The sequence below is a fragment of the Synchiropus splendidus genome, chromosome 19 (assembly GCF_027744825.2).
Source record: "Synchiropus splendidus isolate RoL2022-P1 chromosome 19, RoL_Sspl_1.0, whole genome shotgun sequence".
Lineage (NCBI taxonomy): Eukaryota > Metazoa > Chordata > Actinopteri > Syngnathiformes > Callionymidae > Synchiropus > Synchiropus splendidus.
Window position 1 is genome coordinate 5,143,322 of NC_071352.1, and position 26,498 is coordinate 5,169,819.

Sequence of the window (26,498 nt, forward strand, 5' to 3'; positions counted from 1 at the left end):
TAGAAACATGGACCTGTGAGGTGTTGTTTACTTCACAGTCCAAACTGGCAGCTCCCTCCTGCAGGACTCCTTTTTCTGAGTCAATATTTGAACACTTCATCCTCGTCTACCGTTCATAATCGACGACATTTAGCAGTTCTCAAGTCAAGTGCGGATGTTAAGACATCACATGTGCGACTCCAAATTTAACAGCGAGTCATGTACCCGACGACTCGCTAATAACTCAGTGTTCCTCTTTTATTCATGGTATTACAGTGTTTTATTATTAAACACTCAGGTCTTTTCATCACTTTGACCTTCACGTTAAAAGCTGGATCTTAGATTTATATTGAGAGTAAACAGCATGGAAATGATTCATTTTGCAGTCGCACCGATGCTTCGCTGAACTCTCCTCCAACATGGTCGACCGGTTTGAGCCATTGATCTCATCATCTTTGTTTTTTTTGCTGGAAGATTTCATACTTTAAAAAAGAGGAATTTGGGGACATATACTGGCCATTAATAAAGTTATATTTATTTATTTTTTAACTGCCTATTTATTATGATTCTATTCCAAGTCTTTTGATTTGGGAGATATATTAACCATTGACAAAGTAAAGTTTAAAAAAAAGGCGTCGACTCTGTGAAGACACTGTTTTACATATTAACAAATTGGATTATTCACGTCTGAGGCTGCAGTTTAATTGTTATTCCCGAGCAGCTGTCTACCTGTTTAAAGAAAACCCTAACGTAATAAATGTCAGAGGTGCTGAAGGGAATGAAAGAGCCGACATTGATGCCGGTTGCATCTTAAAAAGCTCTGTGCTTTGAGCTGCTGGTGTAAAGAGCTTTTGGCTGTAGCCTCTGGTGCCTGCTGCGCACAGCCAGGGCGACACAACACATTAGCTCAGCGCCGACCACACAAGGTCGCCGTGAAGGGCAAAACTACCGGGAGACATGAAAATCCAATTGATTCAAATATCTCAAAGCTTGAGAGAAGAATCGGCCTGAAACGATCCTGCAGCCGCTCGACGGCAAAGTTGTATGAGCTGCTTTGTTCTCTGGGGACCACGGCTCTGAGGTCGGGCTGGAGGTGAGACTCTGGCGAGGACACTGCAGTGGTGAAGACAGAGCAGGAAAAGACAGGAGGCAGAGCTGGAGGTAGCAGAGATGGAGATGCTGAGCTTCTCTCTGGGAGTGAGCAGGATGGATAGTATCAGGAAGCAGTAGATCAGAGGGACAGCACATGTCAGGTGTTTAGGAGACTAGAAGGAGATGGTTTGGACACGTACAGAGGAGAGGGAGTCAGTACATTGGTAGGAAGATGTTGAGGTTGGAACTGGTGGAGAGGAAGGCCAGAGAGGAGATTTATGGAGGTGGTGAAGGCGGACATGAGGTTTGTAGGTTTGAGAGAAGAGGAAGCAGAGGACAGGGTGAGATGGAGGAAGATGATCCACTGTGGCCAAGAAGAAGGACGAGGAGAAAAAGGAGGAGGAGGAGAAGAAGAAGGAGAGGAAGAAGGAGGAGAAGAAGAAGAAGGAGAAGAAGAAGATGTTGAGGTTGGAACTGCCAGGCAGAAGGTGGAGAGGAAGGCCAAAGAGGAGATTGATGGAGATGGTGAAGGAGGACATGAGGTTTGTAGGTTTGAGAGAAGAGGAAGCAGAGGACAGGGTGAGGTGGAGGAAGATGATCCACTGTGGCCACCCCTGAAGGAAGAAGCCCAAAGAGAAAGAAGAAGAAGAACAGGATGTGATAATCGTCTTCAAGGTTCCTCCTTCTCATGCCTATATCCTACTTTTCATTGTTACCACATAAACACTCTCAGATTTGGGCCCGACACCTTGAGTTTGACACCTCTACTCGAGAAGGTCATGAGGGAGAGACTCAGAGTAGAACAAAGGCTCCACCTTAATCCCAGGGAAACGCCCTTCTTTCGCCACCAGAAAGCAACACAACACGACTAAAACCATTGACTCTATCAACATGTTGCTTGTGCTTCCTGGCGGTTCATGTGAGGAGAGTTCTGAGGCGCCTTTGTCTCTCCACTATCTCATCCTTATCACTGCAATTAGCTGCTCTGCTGAGCATGTAGCCGCACGCTGCCTGCGCCGGAGCAGCGCTGCCTGAGTCTTGCCAGGAAGACAGGCAGAAGAGGAAGCTGCAAAGAACTGAGCTGCTGCTGGTTTTCCAGCCAAACTGACCCTCCATCCATTGTTCTCTCCGAGTCGCCCTGGTGTGAGTAGACAAGCTGAGGAACACGTGCACTGAGGCTTGCGTGGAATGCAGCGCTAGAAAACAGCCTGGGAGCACATGTATCTGTGTCTGGCACCGAAATGCACCTGTTTATTGTCAAAAAACTAAAACCATAACAACAATATTTTTCATATGAAAGGTCATTTTCTTGCGTTTTGACTCCGACAATGTATAGTATTTGCGTCTGCCTCTCACTTCAGGGTTGTAATTGATTTTAAACTGCGTCTTTAGACAGAAATTTGGCAGGAGCCGGCGCCAGGCTGCACTTGGCTCCCACACTCGCCTGGAGGTTGGTACCACGCCGCCAAGTTGCTTTGAGAGTCCAGTGACGTCTGTGCAGTTTCAGGCGACGAAGCTTTTAAAACAGTTATCGTTCTGAACCATCATGTGAAATTTCCAGATGTAAATCGGCGAGAAGCGAAACGTAAACACAAGATTTGTCGTGGCTGGTGGGCTCAGTCGGTGGCGCTGTGGCTTTAAAGAAAAGGTCTCAGTAAAGTGGTTGTTCAAAGCAGAAGACTTCAGAGCATCTAGTGCCATCTAGTGGCTCTGGAAATGAGGACAAGTGGTGTCAGAGGTCAGACAGAAAGGTCAACCTTGTTTTAGTTCGATATCTTCTTTGGACAATGGGAGGAAACCAGAGTGTGAAGAGGAAGCCTACTGAAGCATGAGGAACTTTAAGAGGACCCAGTTTGAGCCCTTAAAAGTCTCCAAATATTTGTGTTGCTATCTGACTGGGCCCTCCCTCCCCCCCATGAGAGTCTAAAAACCGCTGATGTCAGCGCACCTCCACGGGAAACAGACGTGTGATGACACAGCACTGGTGTCCCAGTAAACAGGATGATCACCGGGTGGAATTCATGCAGGAGTGAATGTGCGCCGCAGCTAAATATTCCTGTCTGTCCGCCAGTGTTTACCCCCGCTTCTGATGCAGATTCCTCCAGGCTTCAATCTGAATTTATGTCACCAGATTTGCTGGGCCGCTGACCCGCCGCGGTGACAGGTGCATGACGGATCTCCGTAGCAGAGGAGAGCGACAATCAATACGCAGCTATTGAAGCCGGCGATCGATGAAAGGCCAAAGGATTCACAATGCACAGGCCACCACCCAGCACCCTGCCGTCGGCTGCAGCCAGTGAATCAAAGGCTGAGAAACGTGTTGGCGCCGTGACATGAAAAAGACGCAGTCAAACCGCCGCGTCCCGTAACGCGCTTTCATAAGTCAAAAAGCATTTTCATGTGTTTTATTGTTTCTCGGATGCAGCGAGGCGGAGCTGGATCGATGGCTGTCGTGGCAATTTATCGCCGCGAGGGACGAGAGGGACGCTGGCGCCGTATATAAATGGCGACCGAAAAGTCTTCAGTTGGAAATATCAATCTGGGAGTTCATCATCCGTTCATCCACCAGTGCGGAAAAAAAAATCTTCTTTACCTCCCTCGAACCCGGGAGGGTCAAGTGAAGGATTCCAGTTTGTTCCCGGATCCAGGGCAGGAATTCCCCTCCGAGAATCTCATGGATGACCAAGTTTCTCCCGATCTCCACTTGCCTCCGAGCCTCCGTTTTGAACCACAGACGCCGGTCCTGTTCTGGTCCAAACCCCTCATGAACCCACTTTGAAAATCACAGCGTCGAGTCTGGCCTCACTCAGCTTCTATTCTGGAAACCCTTCTTCCACTTTGAAGTCCGACTTTTATCTTTTTATCTTGTTATTTCGTCGTATCCCCATGTGCAATGCTCCGCAACATCCCAGGAGCCTCGGCAAACAACCGCCCCTCTACACCCCCTCCTCTGATCTACTACAATCGCCGCTGCAGAAACAACAAAAATTTTTTTTTAGTTTAGAACCGAGCAGATACAGTCATGACGAGACTAATGAAGCAGATGCATAATTCATGAGGTTTAAAAGGTGGAGAAAGACATAAGCGCCGTGTCAGCATTTTGAGAGGGTTAAGCCAAACGTGGTCATCAATAGGCGGCAAACAGAAGATGAAGATGGAGAGACTCCACCACCAGTTGGAGATGATAGTGGTCTTCGTGTTGTTTTGAAATGGTCAATAAACAACGCATTCTATGAAGATGACTTGGAGACATTGGTCGGGTTGCCATGGCGATGAGACTATTGTGATGATTGTGGTGGATTTGAAGCTCCTGGGTCCAGATTTAAATATCTGACGGACACCACTGTCATTTTCCCGCCGTCATTTCCTGCCTGTGGTTGGACTGAAAGCTCTGCCACAAACACACGACAGGAAACACCACTTTGCGTTTGTTTCCGTCACTTTCTTCTAATTCTCTTTGTAGGTGCCGAGTTGTCGCCGTCACCTGCTAATGACTTGTGTGAGCGTGTCTCTCCCTGAAGCTGCGACTGCTTCAGAAACATGGTGATAAAAGGGGAACTGGAACGCTCGTCTTGGTCCTTTTTTTTGGGACGTGGAGCTTCTGAGACGCTTGTCTCCAACATGTTCTGGCCTCAATGGATGCTTCAGTTTAAATCCCTTTTTTTCCTTCAGAATCAGAGGGGCGTCATTTTCATTTTAATTTTAGTTTTGCGGTAGAAGAATTGAAAGAATTGAGGAAGAAATCCAAGCTTCAGGAAAAGAAAACACATATTTGTCCTCAAAGTAAGAAGTAAATATATTTTTTAATTGTTCTGATCTACATGAGATTCTTCTGAAGCTTTAATTTCTTTCTCATTTTTAATTTTAGGTTTTGTGTTTATTTTTATATTTTTAGATACAATGAATGGAAAAAGTAATAATGCATTCCAAGCCTTAAAAGAGGCTTTGTTCAAATTACGGGAAGTTAAAAAACCGAGGTGCCACTGTAGTTAATCTTCCCTGTTGGAATTTAAAAAAAAAAACATCTGAAATATGTAAAAACAAACACACAAAAATAATACATTTTTATATTAAATAAATAGATAGGAGACTGACATATATATATATATATATATATATATATACATATATATATATATATATATACAGTGGTACCTCAGTTCTCGACCACAATCCGTTCCAGAAGCGATTTGTTTGAAATCTGAATCGATTTTTCCCATTACAATGAATGGAAAAAGAAATAATGCGTTCCAAGCCTTAAAATAGTCTTTTGTAGGAGTGAATGTAGAGTGTCTGCTGCAGGTGCACTGTTCGTCTATGTGTGTGGCCGCTGCATGTGGGAGGGGTTGCCGAGTGAGTGACGTCTCTCCAGAAGTGAAGAGGTGCCCGGTGCGTGTCCAGCTCTGAATGTGCGCTTCTGTGCAGTTTGGCTGTGACAAAGTCATAAAGCAAGTAACGCTCTGTCCCAGACTCGCCTCATCCCTGTCCCAGCTCCAGCCCACAACAGGACATCAAACCCTGGAGTGTGTGTGGAGAGTGAGCACCTCCCCTGTGACAATCTACCACGGTCCAGTGCGGAGACAGGAAAGGTTTTACACCTCAATGTGAAGAAAAATCAGTCAGTAAATGGAGCTCACCGGACACGTCTGCATACAGAGGCTGCGTTGTACACAATAACAAAGCGCGTTGTGGGTCAGCTGATCAGTCCGCGCACGTTATGTTTTTTTCCAGCTTTTTTTCGGGGGCGTTCGAGTTCTGGATTTTCGTTCGAAATCTGAAGCAAAAAAATCTCAATATTCTTGTTCGAATTCCGATTTGTTCGAATTCTGGGAGGTTCAAAAACCGAGGTACCACTGTATATATATATATATATAATTTCACAAAACTGAGGATATTGAGGATAAATATATATATATATATATATATATATATATATATATATATATATATATATATATATATATATATAGACAAGATAATATATATATATATTTATCCTCAATATCCTCAGTTTTGTGAGGATATTGTGTTTTTTCACGATTCTTCAGAATCTTTAATTTCTTCCACAATGTCATTTTATATATACACACCTGTATGTATATATATATATATATATATGTATATATATATATATATATATAATCTTAATGAAGCTTAATGAAAATTTTCATCAAAACACTAAAAACAGGGTCAGAAAGTTACGCCATAATCACTGAATGAACACAGACATTAATATCTGAGAGTTTCACGCTGAAACAGTGGACAGTCTGAAGCTGAGTCTCTTTCTCAGGTGGCAGCAGAATGAAGGAGGGAAACCGGGCGGCTGCTCACAGACAAAGGACTGCTGAGTTGCTTCTTGTCGTCAGATTCATTCCCTGTGGTGGAACCATCTGCTGGAGGCCAGTGACAGGAAGAGCCGGGCTGTTTCTGCCGCAGCAGAAAAGCCTGTTCTTGACACCCAACTCCGTTTTTTTTTTTAACCGAGGCTGGATGTCAAGAAAACGATGTCATTAAAAATACTCGATCAGTGTATAGTTGGAGAGTGACACCACTCACTGATGTGGTCATATTTTAGGCACTAAGGGAGCATCCTTTATCTGTGTCACGTGACTCCACCGTTGCATCACTAGATTCTGAAGGGGTGTCAATTAGTTGCCATGGTGACGGGCTTCGGCGCCGCTTTTTTATTTGCAGCCTTTAAATGGAGTTACAGCAGGTGTGGTGGCCACGGAGAAAGTGCCAGCTCAGCACAAAGTGTCTTCACAGGCCGCCGCAGTCCAAGGTGAGCCGTGACTGACGGGTGACTCGAGCAGCAACGCTGATGAATTACCGTCTTCCATCTCCGGATTAACTGGGCGAAAAGTAAATAAATCTATCGCAGTTAATCCACACCTTCTCGCTCCTTCCATTTCTGTTTTCGCTGATGTGTTTTCTGCTCACTGTCGGCTCCGCTTCTCCTCAGCCGCCGGCGGAGCCCCGGGGGAAATTCTCGATGGCGAACAGCATGTTGCGATTGTTTTAGTGAGGAAGGAGTGAGGTGTCGATGCGGGCTCGCTTTTCCCGGGTCCTTTCAGGGTTTTAATTCACGTTTGCGACAGCGCTTTGAGGGACGCAGTCGCTTGTCTGGAGCGTAGGTAGAGGAACAGCGCCCTCCGCTGGTGTGGTGTGTGCGCGCAGCCATGACCGTCCCAGACCGTTATAAGGTGTGTGAACGTTTGTGAGACAGACACACCATTAGCATTTTCATTATTACATTTAATGATTATACATTTGTCTTAATTTTATTTCTTTGTTTTCAACATTTAGAACGATCTCACTTTTTATGAAGCGTTTTTATTGCATATATTCTTTTGTTTTCTATTATATTATGTAATATATCATAAGTTGTTTTTTTAAACAAAATTCCGTCCAATTCGTTCACTTCTTTTACTTTTAGTTCTTAAATATTTGTTTTCAATCTTTTAACAGGGACCATGTCATTGTTTGAAATTAAATGTGTAAAATATTTACCTCGAAATTAAAATAAAAATATTTAATGTGTCATACTTGCTCTTCTGTGTATTTAAACATAATTAAAATTAACATTTTATTCAACAACACTGTTGATCTCTTCAGTTTATCATTTCACTATTGTATTTTCGTATAAGCATAGACAATTTTATTTTAATTTTAGTTTCACTTTTACATTTATTTCCGCAGGGTTACCATCACAGTTAAACAGTTACTGTACACACACAAAGAACACAAGTCAACATGTTTTTACTATTTATTCATCCAGACACGAACAATAAAAGCAGAGTGAATTGATAAACTCAAACAAAATATTGGAACTGAAGCAGTAAATTGTACAGTGGGGGAGGGAGAGGTGGGCAGAGCATTCAAACGGCAGCTCTAAGTTAGGAAAAAAATGGAACTATAAAAAGCACAACCGTGTCACTGGACCAACATTGTACAGAAGCTCGACTGCAAAAGTCGCCTCAAGAAGTGGAATCTGCTGAACCAAGAACAAACCACAAGCACCGTTTCATTGGACTTTATCGGCTAAAAGAAAAGACAAAGCACAAGTTTTGTCAAAATAAGATACTCTGCTTTTAAGTTTGGTATTTTCCATGACGTCGGGTCGACATCAAGAACAAAAAAAAAAAAAAAAAGAATTAAAAAAAAAAAAAAAGCAAAAAAAAAACAGATGAACCACAGCTACCTTCAGGGAATAAAACTGTGATTTCTCCCTCAGACTACTAGTTTGTGTTCTTAAATACAAGCCACTACACACTTGTGGTTCACCTTGTGTTTAAGCAGCGACGTGTCAGGTTCAAGGTAAGGATGGGTGCGCTCTTCCACAATCTTCCATCAAGTCGGCCCGGCTTCCCCTGGGGAGCAGAAGCGACCACAGAGTGGGGTGTTAGGAGAGACCCTCCACAGAGACGCTGTTCATCCAACACAGTTTCAGAAGGAAGCCCAACGTTGCACAACACTGTCCTGGTACTGGCACAATGCACATTTCAAGACTGGACGGCATTTGGCTGGAAATGCTGTTCATTGATAAGGTATGACCAACTTTGGACCAACTTTTTAAATGCGCTACATTCACATGAGTTGGCTGGGAATGTCCAATTTCACTTCCAGCTCCTCCCTCTCCGAAAACAATTCAGCGTTCACAGGCTCTTGTTCCAGAGAGGAAGAGGTCTGCGGTTTGTTCTTTAATCTTTACAGTCAATTGGCAACAGCATAACAGCAACAGCATTCAAACATGGATGTGGGTAGAGAAAGGAGTACCTGGGGTGAGTACCTGCACAGTTTGACAGTCAGAGTAGCCATCATTTTTAATTTGCCCTTTTCTCATGTGGTCTCGCTCACAACACCAACGCTGTGTGAGGTGTGGAAGTCAGCTGCAATTCATTCCATAGACCCTACCCTCCAGTTAGTCAGGTGCGTTAAGCCCCGCCCTGTTAGCACCCCCCACACACACACACGGCATGGCATCATGAGGCACAGTAAGCTGGACAACAAATCCATGGCATTTGAGTTATGGTTAATGGTTGATGTATTGAAGGAGGAAAAAAAAAGTAAGAATGAGCTAAAAGTTCTAACAAATTCCACGGAGGCAGCGCCGCCTCTAACTCTAGGTTCAACATGACACAGTGAATTGACTTCAAGTGTTTCTGCCGGCTGTTTACAAACATCTATGAAGATGGAAACCGAGGGGTACCTCCGGGCAGCTACACTGGCCCCTTCCTCTGGACTGTGCTTATGTTCTACACCTTCTTCTCACTCATCAGGCCTAGTTCTTCATCCTCAGCTCATATTTGAAAACAGGATCAAGATATGGAGGCATGTACACATGGTTCATAAGAGCAGAGTCAAGTGCATTCATGGACCTAAACAGGGTGTGAGTCAGGGAGAGGGGAGGGGTCGGGGGATGGGATGAGGGAGGGGTGGTGGGTTGGGTTGAGAGCCAGGGAGGAGCGCGGAGGAGGATGCACTTACCTGAGCCTGATCTGAGGTCCTATCAGATCAGTTTTAATTGGACTGAGTGTCACCTTCAGATTGGAGGAGCTCTTGCTGGCCATTTTGCAGCGGAGAGGAGACAGAGGCCGGAGCCTCTGTCTCCATGGGTTCCACTTGGGAGGAGGACTTGATGGAAGGCGGGTCATCTTCAGAGGGCTTATCTTTCTTGGAGCCGTTGCTCCGCTCTTCTGTCGTCTTACGATCTGGAAACGGGATAAATGTACGTCAGTCTGTTGAACGAACGACGACGTCTCCGCAAGTCACCTTTGTCCTTAGACGAGTGCTCTTTGTCCGAGTCCCTCTCCCTTGTCCTGTCTTTTTCCTTGTCCCTGTCTTTTTCCTTGTCCCTGTCTTTTTCCTTGTCTCTGTCTTTTTCCCTGTCTCTGTCTCTGCTGCGGCTGCGATGGCGGTGAGATTTGCGCTCCGGACTGCGAGACCTCCTCCTGTCCCGACTGCGAGAGCGACGCTTGCGGTCTGACCGCTCTCGGCTGCGCCGTCTATCCCTGTCCCTCTCCCTTTCCCTCTCCCTGTCCCGGTCACGGTCCCGGCTCCTGAAGAAAAAGAGGCTCGTTCAGTATATGATCGTACAGTTTACCATTAGAAGACATACCTGCTGCGTCTGCGGTCCCTGTCCCTCTCTCGGTCTCTGTCTCTACTCCTGGACCTCCGGCGGTCCCTGGATCGGCTTCTTTTCCTGTCAGACGCTCGGCTGGAGTGGCGGCTGTTGGAATGGCTTCTACGAGATCTTCGCTCTCTGTCCCGGTCTCTGTCTCTCTCACGCTCCCGTTCGCGGTCTCGCTCCCGCTCCCGTTCGCGCTCCTTCTCCCGTTCTTTCTCTCGCTCCTTTTCCTTCTCCTCCTCTTCTTTGCGTTTCTTCTCCCTCTCCTCCCTCTCGCGCTCCCGATCTTCCCTGTCCCTCCTCACAACTGGATTTTCTCCTGGCGGGTCCTCTGAGCGACGCCGTAGTTTCTCCTGAGACAACGGAAAACACAGTTTGGAGGCCGTATTAGGAAAATAAAGATGAAGAGACTTCAAACTTATGTTGTGGTTACCTTCAGCTCCTCTACAGTGGATTTGATCTTGGCGTATCCCATGTGCTGCTTGCCCATCAAATGGTCATCCACCCTGGACTGGGCATCGCCCACGATGAGAAAGGCCCCACACACCTCGCACACCTCCATCTGTTTTTCCTGTGCAGCAAAGCTCTCGATAGTCTAGACAAATATCATTGCCAAAAACAAATTACGACCAGCAGCTATATTTTTATTGTTTCTAACAGGCACATACTGCGTTAAAGCACGTGAAAACCAACTCACTGAGGGGGTGGAGCTAAGCAGCTCCCGTTCTTCCTTCAACTGCTCCACCAGTTTCATCATCCCCTGCGCTTCCTCCACTCGGCCCTCAGAGCCCAGCTCCTCAATCTAAAGAGGAGGGAGACATTAGAAGTCACGACAACTCTATTGTCGTCAACGTGGAGTGACTGCGACAACTTTGAAGAACTATGATTACACTTCAAAACTATGTTGCATCTTCACCCAACTACATTCAGAGCACCTGAATCAACACAACACAATGAAAAACAAACCTGTTCAACTAGATCCTCAATCTTCTCTGTTAAAACCTGTGACTTCTCTTCATTCTTCCCAGCTGGTGGTGGCGCCTTATCAGAGAAAAAATACATTAGCATAAAGGCTGAGATTTTCTTCACATAACCAGAAGAGGACAGCGGATAAATAAAGGACAAACCCCTGCATTCTGCTGCGCCTGAGATAAAGCTAGACGAGCATGTCCTCTTCGAATACGACGCTCCACCTCTGCCAAGAGCGACTGCAGGTAGCGCAGGAAGTCTCGCTCATAGCCTTCTTTCATGAATCGAGAGCTTTTCTCATACCTGGAAAACATGCAAGACACAAACATTAACATTCAGCGTTCCTCACCTCACCAGAAAAGGTTGCTGCCAAAGAGAAGTTTGCTTTTACGCATCATTGAAAAGTTATGATGTAAATGATGAAGTTCGTGAGGCCTGAACGCGGTCTTTCATTCAAATTGACATTGCGAGGAAATAGAATGAAATTTTCGAGATCACAAAGGATGCATTTTGAAATCATTCATTGCTTATGCTTTGTAAATAATGCAGAAAACAAATCTCCCCATCTGCTCCCTCACAAAGAATATAACCTAAATACATTTAGAAAATTGAAAAGCATGCAAAATGGCAATATTGTCAAATAAATTGCCCCAAACATGTAACTCACGTTTTTCTGAGATTTTCATCGTGGATTTTCTCGCAGGGACCTTTAAAAATCGAACAAAATGCATTGGTAAATTCAATCTTCCAACCATGTCTGGTGACAGAAAATCGGATTACTGACCCAAATCGGAGCGAGTGTTCGTGAACAACTCTGCTGGACAAAAGCCACACAGATAGTATCGACACACCTTTAACAGAACACATAACTGTTAATTCACGATACAAAATAACCATTGAAATGCCAAGGCTTTGTCAACATGCGATACCACACGAACTAGTACACAATGTACCTCACACAGAAAACTTGAATCGCGGCCCGATTGCTCATATACAAGTCAACAACACAAGTGTGTGGTTTGATACAAACGATGCTACTGTAAAATCAACTAACTACAATGGCATTACCTTCGCTAAGCATCAGTGCTAGCTACTAGCACGGTTTCGCTAACGTAGAAACACGAGGCTAGTGGGTCAGAGGTTCTCCCCAACATTGTGTTCGCTCGTTTAACAGCTCTTAACGAGTTCCGACGCACACGCATGTGGGTCATTGGGTAGAACAAGGACCTGGGTGGGAAATCGGCAACCGAACGTGAAACCTATGGTTGCAAGTCGGTGTAGCACAGTGGCTAAGCTAATGTTGTCACCAACTTACGCTTTCGTCGTCCCATTTCACATTAGAGCGCTTCTCGTCCGGAGCCAAATTTCTATCCCGGCCCATCAACTCATCGAGTAATTGGGCCGCAGACAGCATTTTGACCGAAGAGTATTCACAGTCCTGATTTGCGATCTACTTCCTTAGAGGACAAATCACTTCTATCGCGCCCAAAGTATCGCTAATCAAAATGGCAGATATTATGACATCATCGCCTCACCGCGGTGGTGTGTGTCCGCCTGTGGAATGTGTCCGGGTCGTGATGTCACGTCCGGGAGAAGCGAGGATTTTTTTTTTTTACTTTTTCATGTAATTTCAAATGAAGTATTCCATGGAACTTCCTACCGGACGCAAAACATATATATATATATATTAGTAAAACACGACATATGTCAAGCAGGTCATTTTCCAAGCATATCTTGATGTTATGGCTTTTATTTGCCATCGCGCAAAATATAGAATGGCATTCTTAATAAACAATTTCGAACCGCAGAAAATATATTTATTAACTTAATGCGAAACACCCTTGCAGAAAGCGGCCGGGTCTACTTCCTGGTCCTACGACCACGCGGTATATGTCAGCCAATCCTGGCGCGTTCCTTGTCATCGGACACAAAAAAAGTTTTTAAAAATCCGTTCACGACTGCCGGGCGTGACGTCATCACACAAGGCAATATAGGATGACATCATCGCCTCGCCGCAGTTCACACCTGGTAGAGCATCTTCACCTTCAACATTAAATATAATCTCTGTAAATGATGTTATGAGTTTATTCATGAATCTAAATTACATGTATTTCTAACGTGCGACCAAGGCATTTTTGCATTGAAATGCTTGAAACCATGACTAAAAAAAGAAAGAAAGATGAACGGATATCTAAAAACAAGAATGTACTTTCATGTACGTAGTGTTATTTTTAATACTAAAATGTTGAAAACGCGTCCGCCTATGTTCCGCTTCTCCACATGGGAACTAATGTCCGGAGCGGTGTTACATCTAAAAATGTCCTCCCCCGGTGAGGCGGTGTAGCCTCGCTGACGGAGCTGTGGCACCACAGAGTACAGATTGAATCGGTTCTCCATTTGTCGACTCGGGACCAAACATTGAACCCACAACCTGCTAAACTGAAGAGACCGAGTGACCTGCGCTCGAACCGTCCAAGTTAATTAAGTTATATTAGCCGAAGCTAATTACTGCTATCGGCTAGCGACACACAGCAGACTGGCGATGTTTGCGTGTTAGCTGGTTATTTTCGGGGAAGTTTAGCGCGGCGTGCTGCGGACGTTGGTCGGTGGTTATTATTGTCTTTTTAATCCAAGTCCCAAGGACCAGGCATGTCAACTACTTCGCTGGATAAAGAGCTGCAGGAGCGGCTCAGAGAAGCTTCTGCCATCGGGGATATTGACGAAGTGCGGTCGCTGGTGGAGAACGGAGTCAACGTTAATTCCCAAAACGAGATCAACGGCTGGTGAGTAGAGTGGACTCACTGTCGAACCACAAACCCCTGACACGATAGATTTGTAGTCAACACGTATTTTCAATTTGCAAAGCGGTGCTCCGGTGTACTACTGCTATCTGTTACGCAAGTCCAGGCTTGAGAACCTGTCAGGACAACATTGTTAAGAACAAGGTTTGAGTTGGATTGCGACGTTCCTCAGAGCCACGATTTGAACGCCATAAATGGGCTGTAATTCTTCTTTACTTTCAGCAACTTCATGTGTCAGATCGCCATGGTTGTCCTGTTCATTTTAAAAAATGAAATCTTGGCTTGTTCACAATGTAGCTGTCATTCACAGTTTCTCATTTCGAATCTTGTGCTCTTTACATTGTCAACAGGACGTGTTTGCACTGGGCGTGCAAACGGAACCACAAGCACATAGTCTCCTACTTACTCAGCCGAGGAGCCGATAAAGAAATCCTCACTGCTAAGGAGGAGTTGGCATCACAACTCACGTCCAAACCGGAAATAAAAAGACTGTTGGGAGGTGAGACCTCTCCACTTTGGCTGCTTTATAAATCAAGTTTGCAGACGATTATTATGGATGATCCTGACCCAGAGATGTCTTTGTTTTGTGGCCACAGTGGAGGTGGAGGATGAGCCTGAAGTGAAGGAGCCTGAGTTGCCAATCGTCCCGAACTACTTGTCCAATCCGCCTTTCATGTATTCCAAGTTGCATAGCGAGTCTGACCTCGTGGTTGCCCAGCACCTGGCACAGAACGGCTCGGCAGAACACACACAGAGCTCGGACAGCGATTCGTCCTCGCTCTCTCCGGCCCTTGAAAAATCTCAAAGCCTTGTCTCTGATAACCTTCCTCCCACCAACGCAGTCAGTTACAGCCCAGAAACCCTGTCTGGTGACTTGATTCCCGTTAAAGATCAAAATGGTGTTTCGTCCGGTGCGGCTGCTTCCCACAATCACACGGTTCCCCACACAGTTCCCCTGGACCTGTCAGTAGAGCCTCACCTGGTTAGCCATGCAGAATACCCCCATGCTGTTGCGCACAATGGCACCGTGTGTTCACCACCTCTGGCCTCATCCAGCCCTGGCCTCGCTTGCAGCAATGGGAGTCCAGTTCCTGCTCCTGTCGCCACCAATGCCAACCCGTCTGTGAGCCGACAGCAGTCGGTTCCCCAGCAGCTGAGCTATGGACAGACAGGCGGTTCTATGCCAGCATTCCAACCGTTCTTCTTTACCAGCACCTTTCCTGTCAACGTTCAAGGTGAGAGACCAAAAAAAGCAATTTTGATACGAATGATAGAGTAAGTGATTCTGCTCCTTCTTACAGAGTTGGTATTAAAGGTCCGTATCCAGAACCCACACGCTCGGGAAAATGACTTCATCGAGGTGGAGCTGGATCGCCAGGAGCTCACCTACCGCTCCCTTCTGAGGGTCTGTTGTCGCGAACTGGACATCAGCACGGAGCACGTGGAGAAGATCCGGAAGCTGCCAAACACCATGTTGAGAAAGGTTTTCCCTCGTGTTCCATGCTTATATTCTATCATCAGTTTGTTTCCCAGTGCACTCACCCTTAACGTGTCTCTGGTCCAGGACAAGGACGTGGCGCGGCTGCAGGACTTTCAAGAGTTGGAGGTGGTGTTGGAGAAATCGGAAGGCTTGTCTCTCTTTTCGGGCGCTGGCGGTCTCACAGACAGACCCTGCTACAACATGAAAGCCTCCCGTCTCACCTACTAGAACTGCCTAACGCCCCCTTGCTTTTCCTCTTGGATTCATATATAGACCCTCAGAGCAACCAGTAGTTGCCTGCACAGGTTCCTTGTTGGGCTTTGCTCGGCTTTGGTGTTTGGCCAGCCTGGATTTGCCCCCTGCCCCCGACCCACTTAGTTTTGAGTTATGTTAATTCTTCCTGATGAAGCAATTCATTCATTTTACTGAATGCAGCTGTAGTGCGAGAATTACACGACGCGATATGCCTTCTGTTGAAAAGTTGCAGTTCCCGTTCATCTGTTTTTAACTGTGATCACAATCAAGACCAAAAATAAATGCAGCCAGCAGAGATGTGAAGAGCAGAAACGTTTACTCCGAGAGAGTTTAACCTTTTATCTTTTTTCTTTTAAGAGAGTTAGCAAAATTTGTCTTATTGGAGTTGCGCAAGCTTTCAATTCTCATCCTGGTATCTCCAGACGTTCGGCCATCAAAGTTCTGTCACGTAGTAAGAGACGGCACTTTTGTAGCTTTAACAGACTAGTCATGCGTTTGTGTTGGCCGATCCCAGTACTGGCAACTATTCATATCCAACACAACCTATCATAAGCTCATTTGCTTTGATCAAGGCTGCTTTTGTCGATTCCACAACGCTGGACTTATTTTAACGTTGCAGTAGGTAACTACAATCAGAAGTAACCGGCGGTAACTGTTTACTGTACTGACATATACCTAAAGCTCTTACTGCGTTTGTATGTTTTATTATATTTTTGTATTAATTTGTATAGATTTCTTTTTGTTATTTAACAAGTCGGAGGAGTTCTGGCGGGAAGTTTTTGGACACTGTTGAAGGCAAGTGCAATGTGGGGGACAAGAACGGCGATTTATTTTACGTCCAGAAGTAGCGAGTGAATAATGTGGGTTGAGTGGGAGGAAAGACGTAGGTTTGCTTGGTTTCTAGAGGGACAGTTGAAATTAACCTATGCATTCAGAGTCTGATATTTTTATATGCAGTACATGCTGAGTATGTGTAGAGAGAACCTTAGCCACTGTTGTTTTTCTGTTCTGGAGACCTGTATCAGTTCTTTGATAAAGCATGTCAACTGTTTCGCAGTGCGTCCTCTGGTTATTGCCTTGGATTTAAGACCCTGTCATTGCCAGATATGGTTACTATCCACGCTCTCCTAAATGCTTTCTCATGAGATGCTCATCTGCCGGGGCTTTTTGTTTGATAAAAGCAACATATCCAGTGGCAGTTCATCTGATTGTGCACCCTGTTAAATAGGCGACAACAGGCAGCGCATTTTCAGATGTGTGTAGAAGATTTATCAGCAATATGAGAATGTGGCTGCAAACAGCGCTTCTACAGCTACTGCTGTCCATGAAGAGAAACTGAAAACAATGAAGTCCTGCGCTGGAGGTTTGTTTTCTTTTGCTTTATTCTATCTGTAATGCCAGGATTCGAATTAGGGGAAATGTTTGGTTGTTGTTATGAAGGACTTATGAGCACAGATAATGGCTTTTCAATGGTCAACTTGCGTCCTTGAGTAGTCTTATTTATAATCTATTTCTGCTTTGTTTTTCTCCGCTCAATAACGCTCTTTCAATAAAACGCTGCAATTTTTGGAATCTCGACACGCTTCAAAACCCTTTTGTGCCGGTAGAGGGCGCGCAAGAGGCACTCGCGTTTAACCAGCTGTTCACGTCAAAGTAATTGAGACAAAGTATTTTACCAATACGCAAATGCATCTTAAACCCGAAGTTTGACATCGACAGATGCACCTTTTTCTATGCTAAACACATGAATGAATGTTGTTTTTATACACCATCCGAATTCAGTGTATTGCTTCAAACAAGATTCCTATGAAAATAGAAATTAATTTAATCCCAAATGGAATGTAAAAGTCTCTTTCTATTACACATAAAACTATTTCTAAGGAAACAAAATAATTTTTGATACATTCAAATGTTTCACCTTCCAATTGTACACAACTCAAAACTAAATGCAGTTATCAAGGGGTGAATAATGTTTTTCTTTGAACAAATAGTGTGAAGAGAGCTCAGTATTTACAAGGTACAGGCAATGAAAGCATTCATAACCCCAACTGACTGATTTAACATCCTCTTTACATGTAGAAATCCCAACGTTTTATAAGCCTGGTGATGATATATTTCATCCATCTGTCGATTGCCCTCTGACCTGTATCAGAACAGCTACACTGTTGTACATTTTGTTATGAACTTGTTTTGGGAATGTTGTGTTCCCTCTCTGATTTAAAGAACATAAACAATATTTCCTTAATGAAATGAATACAATAGTGTTCACGCGGCGAGCAGATGTTCCGACTATGCAATCCCGAAAACAGATCTTGCACAATCTGAGCCGAAAAAACAGTTAGCAGTTGAACATGTTAACGTTTACAGATGAAAACATGGAGGTCGGCTGGACACCGTGAACCAGAACAGCATGACTGGACCTCGGTATGTTGTGTTGTGTGTCTAGACGAGGACTGGGGAATCAGATTAGGCTCCTGCTGTGGCTGGACGTGTCTCTCCCCTTTGTGCTGGAGTAAGACACTCATAATGAGCTTAGTATGAACAGTCATAACAGCATCATTGTTTTAGAGGAGTCCTGCCGGCTTCCCAGGGTTCAGTTCTAGGGAATCTCTGTAAGCTTTGAGAAGTGGAGGCAGAGGGCGACGTTACCTGCAGGTACCTGCCTCAGACTCAGAGTTGGACTCCAGCCCTTGGTGGGACTTGTGCCCCTCTGGGGAAGAAAATAAAAAAATGTTTCAATGTTGCAACCAAGATAGCAAACATTTCTTCAAGTCAACCAAAAAACCTTCTTTAACTTCTTTAGAAGCATTAAAACTAACCAATAAATGTGGACCAAAAGTATTAAATGGCAAAGTAAAACCACCTTTTGAATAACGTCAACAAACTGCGAAATGAAGTGGGTTGAGAACAATTCCATGTGGCGTCTCTTCCTTGATAAATAACCCTTTCACATGAGGTTTTTACTGTTTGCTTTAAGAAGGTCAATAATGTTTCAATTACCGATCAATGACTCATAAGTAGAATCAAATACACGTCCTAAACAAAATGGAAAGTTGTAGGGTACCAAAGAGAGGCGCAGCAAATCTTTTGACAGGCTGGGATGAATGGTGAGGGTGCGGGGACTAGGTCAAAGTCAAGGTCTAGTCGCAGACAATGCACTTGCTCAAAACAGAGTGTTCAGTGTGGGGGTATTCACCGCCTGTAGCCCCCAGAGTCGGCAATGCTGGGAATGCAGGGTCTTTAGGGGTGAAGGTTAGGGGTGGAAGGGCCCAAGGGGGAGAGTGGGTGAGAGAAAAGCTTTACATACATTTGAGAGAGTGTGAATCTTTGTCCTGAATGGATGCATCATTGGGTGATTGTAAGATGGGCCAGTCTGATTGACGATGGAGAGCAGTGTTTATAAGGGTCGAGATGTTGCAATTGTTTCCTGGTTGATGGACAGCAGACCAGTCTGAAGAGGACTGGGCCTCTTTGGACTCAGCGGGGACTCAGCTTGGGAAGCAGAGTCGACAAAACCCACACCCCTGAAACATAATCTGAAAGTCATTAATGCATGCATGAAACTCAAATGCTTCCTGTGGCCTCTTGAAAGGAGACCTGGTTCCTGTTCAACTACTAGAATCTCTCCACAATTTGTTTTCTTCGCATGATTTGTAGTGAGGCTGAGGAGAAAGTGAGGAGAAGAGGAGTGAAAGTCAACAGAGGCCAGACAGAATTCATGTGTGTGAATGAGAGGGCAGGGTTGAATGAGCATGCAACAAGGGAGGTGAAGAAAAAAGTGAAGGCTGGGTGGAACAAGACGATGTTATCGGGAGGAAGGACAAGATCAGAAATTAGTATATCAGTAGGACAGCTCCTGTAGAGAAGGTCAGAGGCCAGAGAAGAGGAGAGGCTGTGGACATGTTGGATGAAGATGAAAGGTCAAAACCAAACCACTAAAAAACACTGACTCTAAATTGTCTGTGGCGTGAAGGGGGTATCTGTATATATGAGCCCGGGATTGGACTCCGCACGGTGTCCTCCTTGTCTCACCAAAATAAATGGTCCATGAATTAAAAAATAAGAATGATGTGATGAACACGTTGACAAACCACGCCAGTAGATTTAACAGGTCAATGCTATCACGCTAAAATGGAGAGGTTTGAGGTTTTTTTTGTAACCTCTTCTCTTAGTCTTTCCATAAAGTCACGTTCATCTTTTAAACTAATGTGAAGAAAAGTGGTCGGTGAAGAGTTGTAGCGCGCTCTTAAGTCCGAGTTGAGAGTGTGTTCTCCAGGCGGCTGCTGCGTGTGTGTGTGCGTCTGCTCCGCAGCAGTTTCGCCCTCCAAGGGTTAAGCGACTGACGCACAGGTGCCGGGTCAGTCCTCCACCAAACAGCGTCGGGAATCTGCTGCAGAAACTTTCCTTAATAATCTTCATCTCGACTGTAACCGTGGAGTGATCTGAGCCGGACCGAGCAGGAGACAGGAGCTGGCGCGCTCTGCGGACCGGATCGCTTTGTGTTTGGAACACATCTGGACAACTCTCCTGGTTCTGCGTGGGTTTGACACCAACTCAAAGATCAGCAGTCCAAAGAAGAAGGAAAAAGTCCGGATCACTTTGGCTCCCGGAAGCAGCTTTGGTTGTTTTTTAAATCCAAAAATCTGCGCGCTGTTACGCACGACATGTGGTGGATGCTGTTTCCGCGATGGATCTGGTTTCTTCTTGGACCCTCGTCTCTGTTGATCCTGCTGAAAACGGACGATTGCTGGGTGGAAGCGATGCCCATGCCCATGTCTGTGGCCAAGGTCGTCTACTCCCACGCTGGTCTGTGCCCAAACGAGCTGAACCCAAACCTGTGGGTGGACGCTATGAGCACCTGTATCCGCGAGTGTGAATCCGACCAGGTGAGCGTCCTCCTCATCCCTTTGCGGAAAGCGGTTTGAATTGCGAATTTAGTGAGGTAAATCTGAATATATTAACGAAAATATTATAGTGTAATAGTAATAATTATTTATACAACATTTGAAACAATTACAAATGCTTGAATATCGCTACTGGACATTATGGAAATGGTTTAAATTATGAAAAAGTTTGACTTTTATTCCTTGAAACTCTTGTCAAATTTCAATGTTCAATGACCGGGGTGAACGAGGCTCGACGCAGACCAATGTATGACCATCTCTAGGTGTGAAACATTTTGTTATGTGCTCCCTATTATTTATGACGACTGAGTCAAGTAGCAACAACATAAATCAAATCAACAAAATATTAGTGTAATATTTTCTTCCTTCCTTTACAAGTGCCTAAATCTGAACGCTTTGCTACCAATGCAAGTCTTACATTTCAACCTCTGTGGTAAAAACACATTTGCATTCTGTACTTTCATTTCTTATTCGTATGTTACGTACAGCAACTGAGAATGGTTCGGGGCAAAAATACGACAATGTGCATTTAAAATCTATCACAAGAAAAGAGGGTTTGTGATATGTGAAGTGTTAACATCTGAATTGAGGGAGGAAACTGTAGAAGCCCATGGCTCAAGAGTAGCTTCCCAAAGCTTTCCCAAGATGATGAGTTTTTGTGTATCTGTTCGCCCCCAGGACTGTGAGACCTTCGAGAAGTGTTGCCCTAACGTGTGCGGGAACAAGAGCTGTGTGGCGGCTCGCTACATTGACGTCAAGGGCAACAAAGGCCCCATTGGCATGCCGAAGGGCGCCACCTGCGACAAGTTCATGTGCTCACAACAAGGTTCCGAGTGTGACATCTGGGACGGCCAGCCTGTGTGCAAGTGCCGCGACCGTTGCGAGCGGGAGCCCCACTTCACGTGCGCTTCTGACGGCATGACGTACTACAACAAGTGCTACATGGACGCGGAAGCCTGTTCCAAGGGTATCTCTATCTCTGAGGTCACCTGCAGGTAACATGTTAAGTATTTTGGATCTTTACTATTTAATTTTGAATCAAGGAGGTAACGTTGACTAATAACAGCGGCTAGCATTTAAATCTACTTACATTTATTGACTCCACCTACAGGTACCACCTGACTTGGCCCAACACAAGCCCGACACCAGACGAGACCACACCCCATCCCACCACTGCTCTTCAGACAACGCTCCCGGCTGATGTCCAGTCGCCGATCATACACAGTGGACCCACCCAACAGGCAGTTTTTGTGGGCGAGACCGCCAGCTTCCTGTGCGAAGTGTCCGGGAAGCCTCACCCAGAAATCACGTGGGAGAAAGAGATAAAGGGGAAAGACAACACCATCATGAGGCCCAATCACGTACGAGGGAACGTCGTGGTCACCAACATTGGCCAGCTGGTCATTTACAACGCGCAGCCTCAAGATTCCGGTATTTACACCTGCACAGCTCGGAACGTCGGCGGGAGTGTGTCGTCACACTTTCCTCTGGTGGTGATCAGGAGGGAGTCGAGAGGTAAGGCCGCGGAAAACAGCACCAAGTTGCCCTTCCCGGCCGAAGAGTGCCTCAAAACTCCAGACACTGATGACTGCGGCGAGGAGAGTGTGAGCTGGTACTATGAGTCACACCGAAACAACTGCTTCACCTTCACTTACAGCCAGTGCAACAAGAACCGTAACCATTTCAACAGCTATAACGCCTGCATGCTGTCGTGTGGGGCGGAGCTGGCGGCTCCATGCAGCCTCCCAAGCATCCAGGGTCCTTGTAAGACCTACGAGCCTCGCTGGGCTTACAGCAGCGTCCTGAAGAAGTGCCAGTCGTTTGTTTACGGAGGTTGCGGAGGAAATGAGAACAACTTTGAGTCCAAAGAGGCCTGTGAAGACATGTGCCCCTTTCCCAAGAACCACAACTGCAAGATGTGCAAGCCTCGCGGCAAAATGGTGACCAGTTTCTGCAAGAGCGATTTCGTGATCCTGGGACGGGTGACGGAGCTGACGGAGGAGCAGGAGTCCGGTCACGCTCTGGTGACCGTGGAGGAGATCCTGAAGGATGAGAAAATGGGTCTGAAGTTCTTTGGCAGAGAACCCTTGGAGGTGACCCTACTGAACATGGACTGGAACTGCCCCTGCCCCAACATCACCACCGCCATCGGGCAGCTCATCATCATGGGGGACGTTCATAACGGGATGGCCGTGCTGCAACCGGACAGCTTCGTGAGCCATTCCAGCGCCCGGCGAGTGCGGAAGCTTCGAGAGGTGGTGCACAAGAAATCCTGCACCTTCCTCAAAGATCTGTCTGTGGTCCAGTAGATTCTCTCAAAACACTCATGACCCCAAGTGTCCTTATGCATTTGCTCCAACAGTGTAAAACTATTATCAGGGTGACAGGAAATATATAAGCTATTTAGATCAATATAATCATAACCTGCACAGAATATCTGATCTTTTTCCCTCCATTCTTTAACTACTAATACCATAAGAAATATTCTATTTATTTAGTTATGTTTGGAATGCAAGCGTGCTCACAACAACTTGACATTTTGAAATCCCTTCCTAATTTCAGAGTGAAAAAAAACACTGCCGTGTGGATGAGAAGCGTCTCATTCTCTTTCATTTGCAATATTCATTTTTGTATGTGACGTCTTATTTATTCTCTTCCCGCTAGGCTAATATGTTGTCAATATGTTTCTATAGGAATGATTGATATTCCGCCGTTGTAGCTGTAAAGGATGTCATGTGATGAATAAAAACCCTCCTCCATTGGCTTTTATTTCACACGCGCTCCTCGTCTGGCATAAAAAATCTGAAGCAGGTCACATTCCAGCCCAGCTGTGGCGGCCTGCCGAGCTGTGTGTTGTGTTGTGTCTGGGTTTGGGGCCCTTGCATAGCACAGCGGCTATCCATTGGCCTCGCGCGGCCCCTTTCATGTGCCGGAGGCCAAGGTGAAGGGGAAGACGAGGGAGACGGGTGATGAATGCGTCGCATTGAGCACTGCTGAATGAAGAGGCATGTTCAGACCATAACATTTGGGTGAGAAAGTTATAAGATCTTTTTAACACTAGAGTCACTTCCTATAACATACAGGTCAAAGTGGACAGATGGTAAACTGCTGGATACTATAAGAGCAGAATAGGATCAGCAGGATGTAGAGGAACGAAAACATAAACAGCTCCCTTCCCCCACGTCTTCATTTCCTTTCTTCAAACCCCCGTTCTCATCCCTCTTCCGCGACTGTCTGCCCACTCGCTCCATCAGAAAAACCCAGCCAAGAGCAATGACCTCTGACCCTGTTAATGAAAAAGAGGCCGTGGTGGAAAAGGCTACTTTCATTATAGGTGCTGACAAGTGTTAACTGGCTGGTTGAGCTTCACATCATTGCCGCTCACGCCACACAGCCGGCTGATGAATTCAGGATCAAGTTCACTTGGAGACCACCGGAGAGACACTGCCAGACAGACCATAATAGTGCCTGACTGAGGCAGGTGAGGGGGGCACGGTGCCCTCAGTGACTCTGAATCAGTCAAGATCTATGCTATGACTTCATTTTTTTTTTTTTCAACTTCAATTCAAAGTTACAATAACAATAACATACCATTCTTTTAAACAAGTTAGCTCTTCAGTTATATAAAGTTTGAGTGATGAAATCATATTAAAATATAATAAAGCATCCTTTGTAATTTTGTCACACATTTGATGTCTTGTGATCATACACTTTGTTTTCTAAAGTCTGGCAACCTGCTCTAAACACTTTTTTTTTTTTTTCTCCCACATTCCAATAAAGAAAATAAATGGGGGACGCGAAAATGGCCATGTCATTTTCACTCATCTTCTAAAACATATTGTCGGAGACAAATCCGGCATGTCGGGTTAGGGTTCGAGAATATTTACTTTAAAACATGCCTGTATTCACCATTAATGTCCACTGGATGGCAGCACAAGACTGGGACGTTTAATCGTCTAGCAAGAAACAGGATTCCTCTCACTTCGAAGTGAAAAAATATATATATATTAACAATTACGACTGGTGTTATTTTCTAATGAGTGAAACTAAAATGACATGCAAGGTATATGTATAAGAGAACCACCTTTTAATCCAGACACGTATAATACTATAATACTCATTAAATGTTTTAAAACTCAAATCTAATTCGAAACAGAGGCAAAGATGATACATTCCATTAAAGAAGAGTGCAAAGAGAGGAAGGACATGATGGGAGAGAAGAGTGGAGGTGTGAAGCGAAGGGGGGAAGGGACATGTGAACAGTGATGTCAAAGGTCATCACAGCATAAGGACTGTAAATTGTCCAGAACATTGGAAGACTGCTGCCGTCGACTCCTGAGGGGAATCTTTTACCCCTTTTTTCCTTTCTAAAAATAGCGCCATGTTGGGGGAAACTAGGACACCTCCGTTCACACTAGCATCCCAAAATATAACCCATTTATGCAAACCTCTCATACGGCAGGCGCAAAATAGATTCATTTTTTCTGCTTTAAAATCTTCTTCATCTTAGCCTAATGTGGCCCTGTGTTAGACTCGCATAATCCTGACTGACACTGGGCGAGAGGCGGGATTGTCCGGGACTGGAGGGCAGTTCTGACAAGGATCGTAATGTCTGATCATCCCTCTGTTTATTCAGAAGCTTAGGATCCACCAGAGTCATGTGTCCACCACGGTCATAAGCTCTCAAAAATTCATGGGTATTGTTTAGTTGAACCTTGCTTTAATCTAATATGCTTAAGAGTCTAACACTGTGAGTAAGGGGGTGGAGGACAAAGGTGTCCCCAAGCTATTTCATAGATTTTCATCGGTGGGAGGAAACCAGAGTGCTTGTTCCTCGGATTCAAACCCAAGACCTTCTGGAGGATCTTCCAATATTCTCAGAAGCTTAAAGGATTACAAATTCATGAAGCACACAAAGGTGCATTGCAGATACAAACTGGCTTTTACAACTAAAGCCAGTGTTAAATATTGAATAAGTAAATAATGCCTTGCATTAGGAACTCCAGACTGATAATTAGGAGGTGGGCGGACCTGTGAAAAAGTGGGGACCAACAAATGGGAGTGACTCAGCTGCAACAGCATGTTCACAGCAGACAACCCACAGTAGCACTGTTTCTATCCGAGCACCACAGTATTAGCCACATTTATTGTGACCAGAATTAGCATTAAAAATGACCTCATCCAATACTTGACATGTTGTGTCCTGTGAGCTCATGCAGGCTGCCACAGTGGAGCTCTGATAATCTACCAGACCTTTCCTCATTGACACAAGCCACATGGCCGCAACGTTTCTGTAAATAGAATTGTTTCTGCTCACAATGACTTCAGCGCTCCTGTTGCTGAGCTACCAGCCGGACCAGTGATGCAAGTTCCTGCTGAAAAACGCTGTGAAGTTCGGCAGACGCTGGAGGGAGTCCAAGACTGCCATCTTAATTATTTAGAGCCGGGAAGAGATACTTGTTTAAAACAAAAAAAAGCAGAGGATGTCACTTTGAGATGGAATATAAATAAGCGCCTAGAGTTTATTTGACAGATCATAAGATACACGTGCGATAATATTTCAATGGAAATGAAAATAGGTAGCTAGTTTAATCACAATGAGATGAAAGTTAATGAGAGTAAAGGGCAGGAATAAATGGTCATTATAACACTGGCACGAAGATGGGCTAATATTAATGAGTAGGAACAGAAGCACAGAATCGCACAGCGCAGGGGGCGCACCAGCCCAGCAAGCCTAGCAGCTCAGGTCTGCAGACTGACGCCACCACCAAACTGAAGTTGCAATGGCAACTCCCAGAGAGAATCCTGTGTGTTCTCTCCATGATAGAGGATGGTTCCTCTGGGTACTACGGTTTCCTTCCACAGCCCAAAAACATAGAGGTTGGTGGCTC

The 26,498-nt window shown here is 45.1% G+C and overlaps 2 protein-coding genes and 1 long non-coding RNA gene across 7 annotated transcripts in view; 1 reads left to right on the plus strand and 2 right to left on the minus strand.

Annotated features, from left to right (window-relative positions):
• Positions 1 to 7,800: 7,800 nt before the first annotated feature.
• luc7l3 (LUC7-like 3 pre-mRNA splicing factor) lies at positions 7,801 to 12,697 on the minus strand. Of its 4 annotated transcripts, none has more exons than XR_008413264.1 (11): positions 12,483 to 12,697; positions 11,952 to 12,018; positions 11,835 to 11,874; positions 11,326 to 11,470; positions 11,165 to 11,239; positions 10,896 to 11,000; positions 10,632 to 10,793; positions 10,190 to 10,551; positions 9,844 to 10,130; positions 9,281 to 9,782; positions 7,803 to 8,441 (listed from the first exon to the last, which is right to left on the minus strand). XR_008413264.1 is itself a non-coding variant. In XM_053852733.1 (11 exons), exons 1-11 carry the CDS (start codon positions 12,579 to 12,581, stop codon positions 8,422 to 8,424), a joined length of 1,533 nt encoding a protein of 510 aa, XP_053708708.1. In that variant the 5' UTR covers positions 12,582 to 12,697; the 3' UTR covers positions 7,806 to 8,421. The 4 variants fall into 4 exon arrangements, 3 of the variants coding, with proteins under 3 accessions (XP_053708709.1, XP_053708708.1, XP_053708707.1); XM_053852733.1 differs by having other exon boundaries at positions 7,806 to 8,441; positions 9,612 to 9,782; XM_053852732.1 differs by having other exon boundaries at positions 7,806 to 8,441; positions 9,559 to 9,782.
• Positions 12,698 to 13,991: 1,294 nt separating this feature from the next.
• Positions 13,992 to 26,498, minus strand: part of LOC128750769 (uncharacterized) — a 64,981-nt gene continuing 52,474 nt past the window's right edge. The window contains exons 6-8 of one of the 2 annotated variants that reach the window (XR_008413200.1): positions 18,353 to 18,413; positions 15,511 to 18,210; positions 13,992 to 15,427 (exon numbers count right to left, since the gene is read on the minus strand). This is a non-coding gene — a long non-coding RNA (uncharacterized LOC128750769). Of the gene's footprint in view, positions 15,428 to 15,510; positions 18,414 to 26,498 lie in introns of both variants that reach the window. The other variant, XR_008413199.1, reaches the window with a different exon arrangement.
• On the plus strand, positions 20,087 to 23,872 carry LOC128750767 (WAP, Kazal, immunoglobulin, Kunitz and NTR domain-containing protein 2-like). Its single transcript, XM_053851249.1, has 3 exons — positions 20,087 to 20,589; positions 21,286 to 21,602; positions 21,719 to 23,872. The coding sequence occupies exons 1-3, from the start codon at positions 20,368 to 20,370 to the stop codon at positions 22,914 to 22,916; spliced, it is 1,737 nt and encodes a 578-aa protein (XP_053707224.1). The 5' UTR covers positions 20,087 to 20,367; the 3' UTR covers positions 22,917 to 23,872.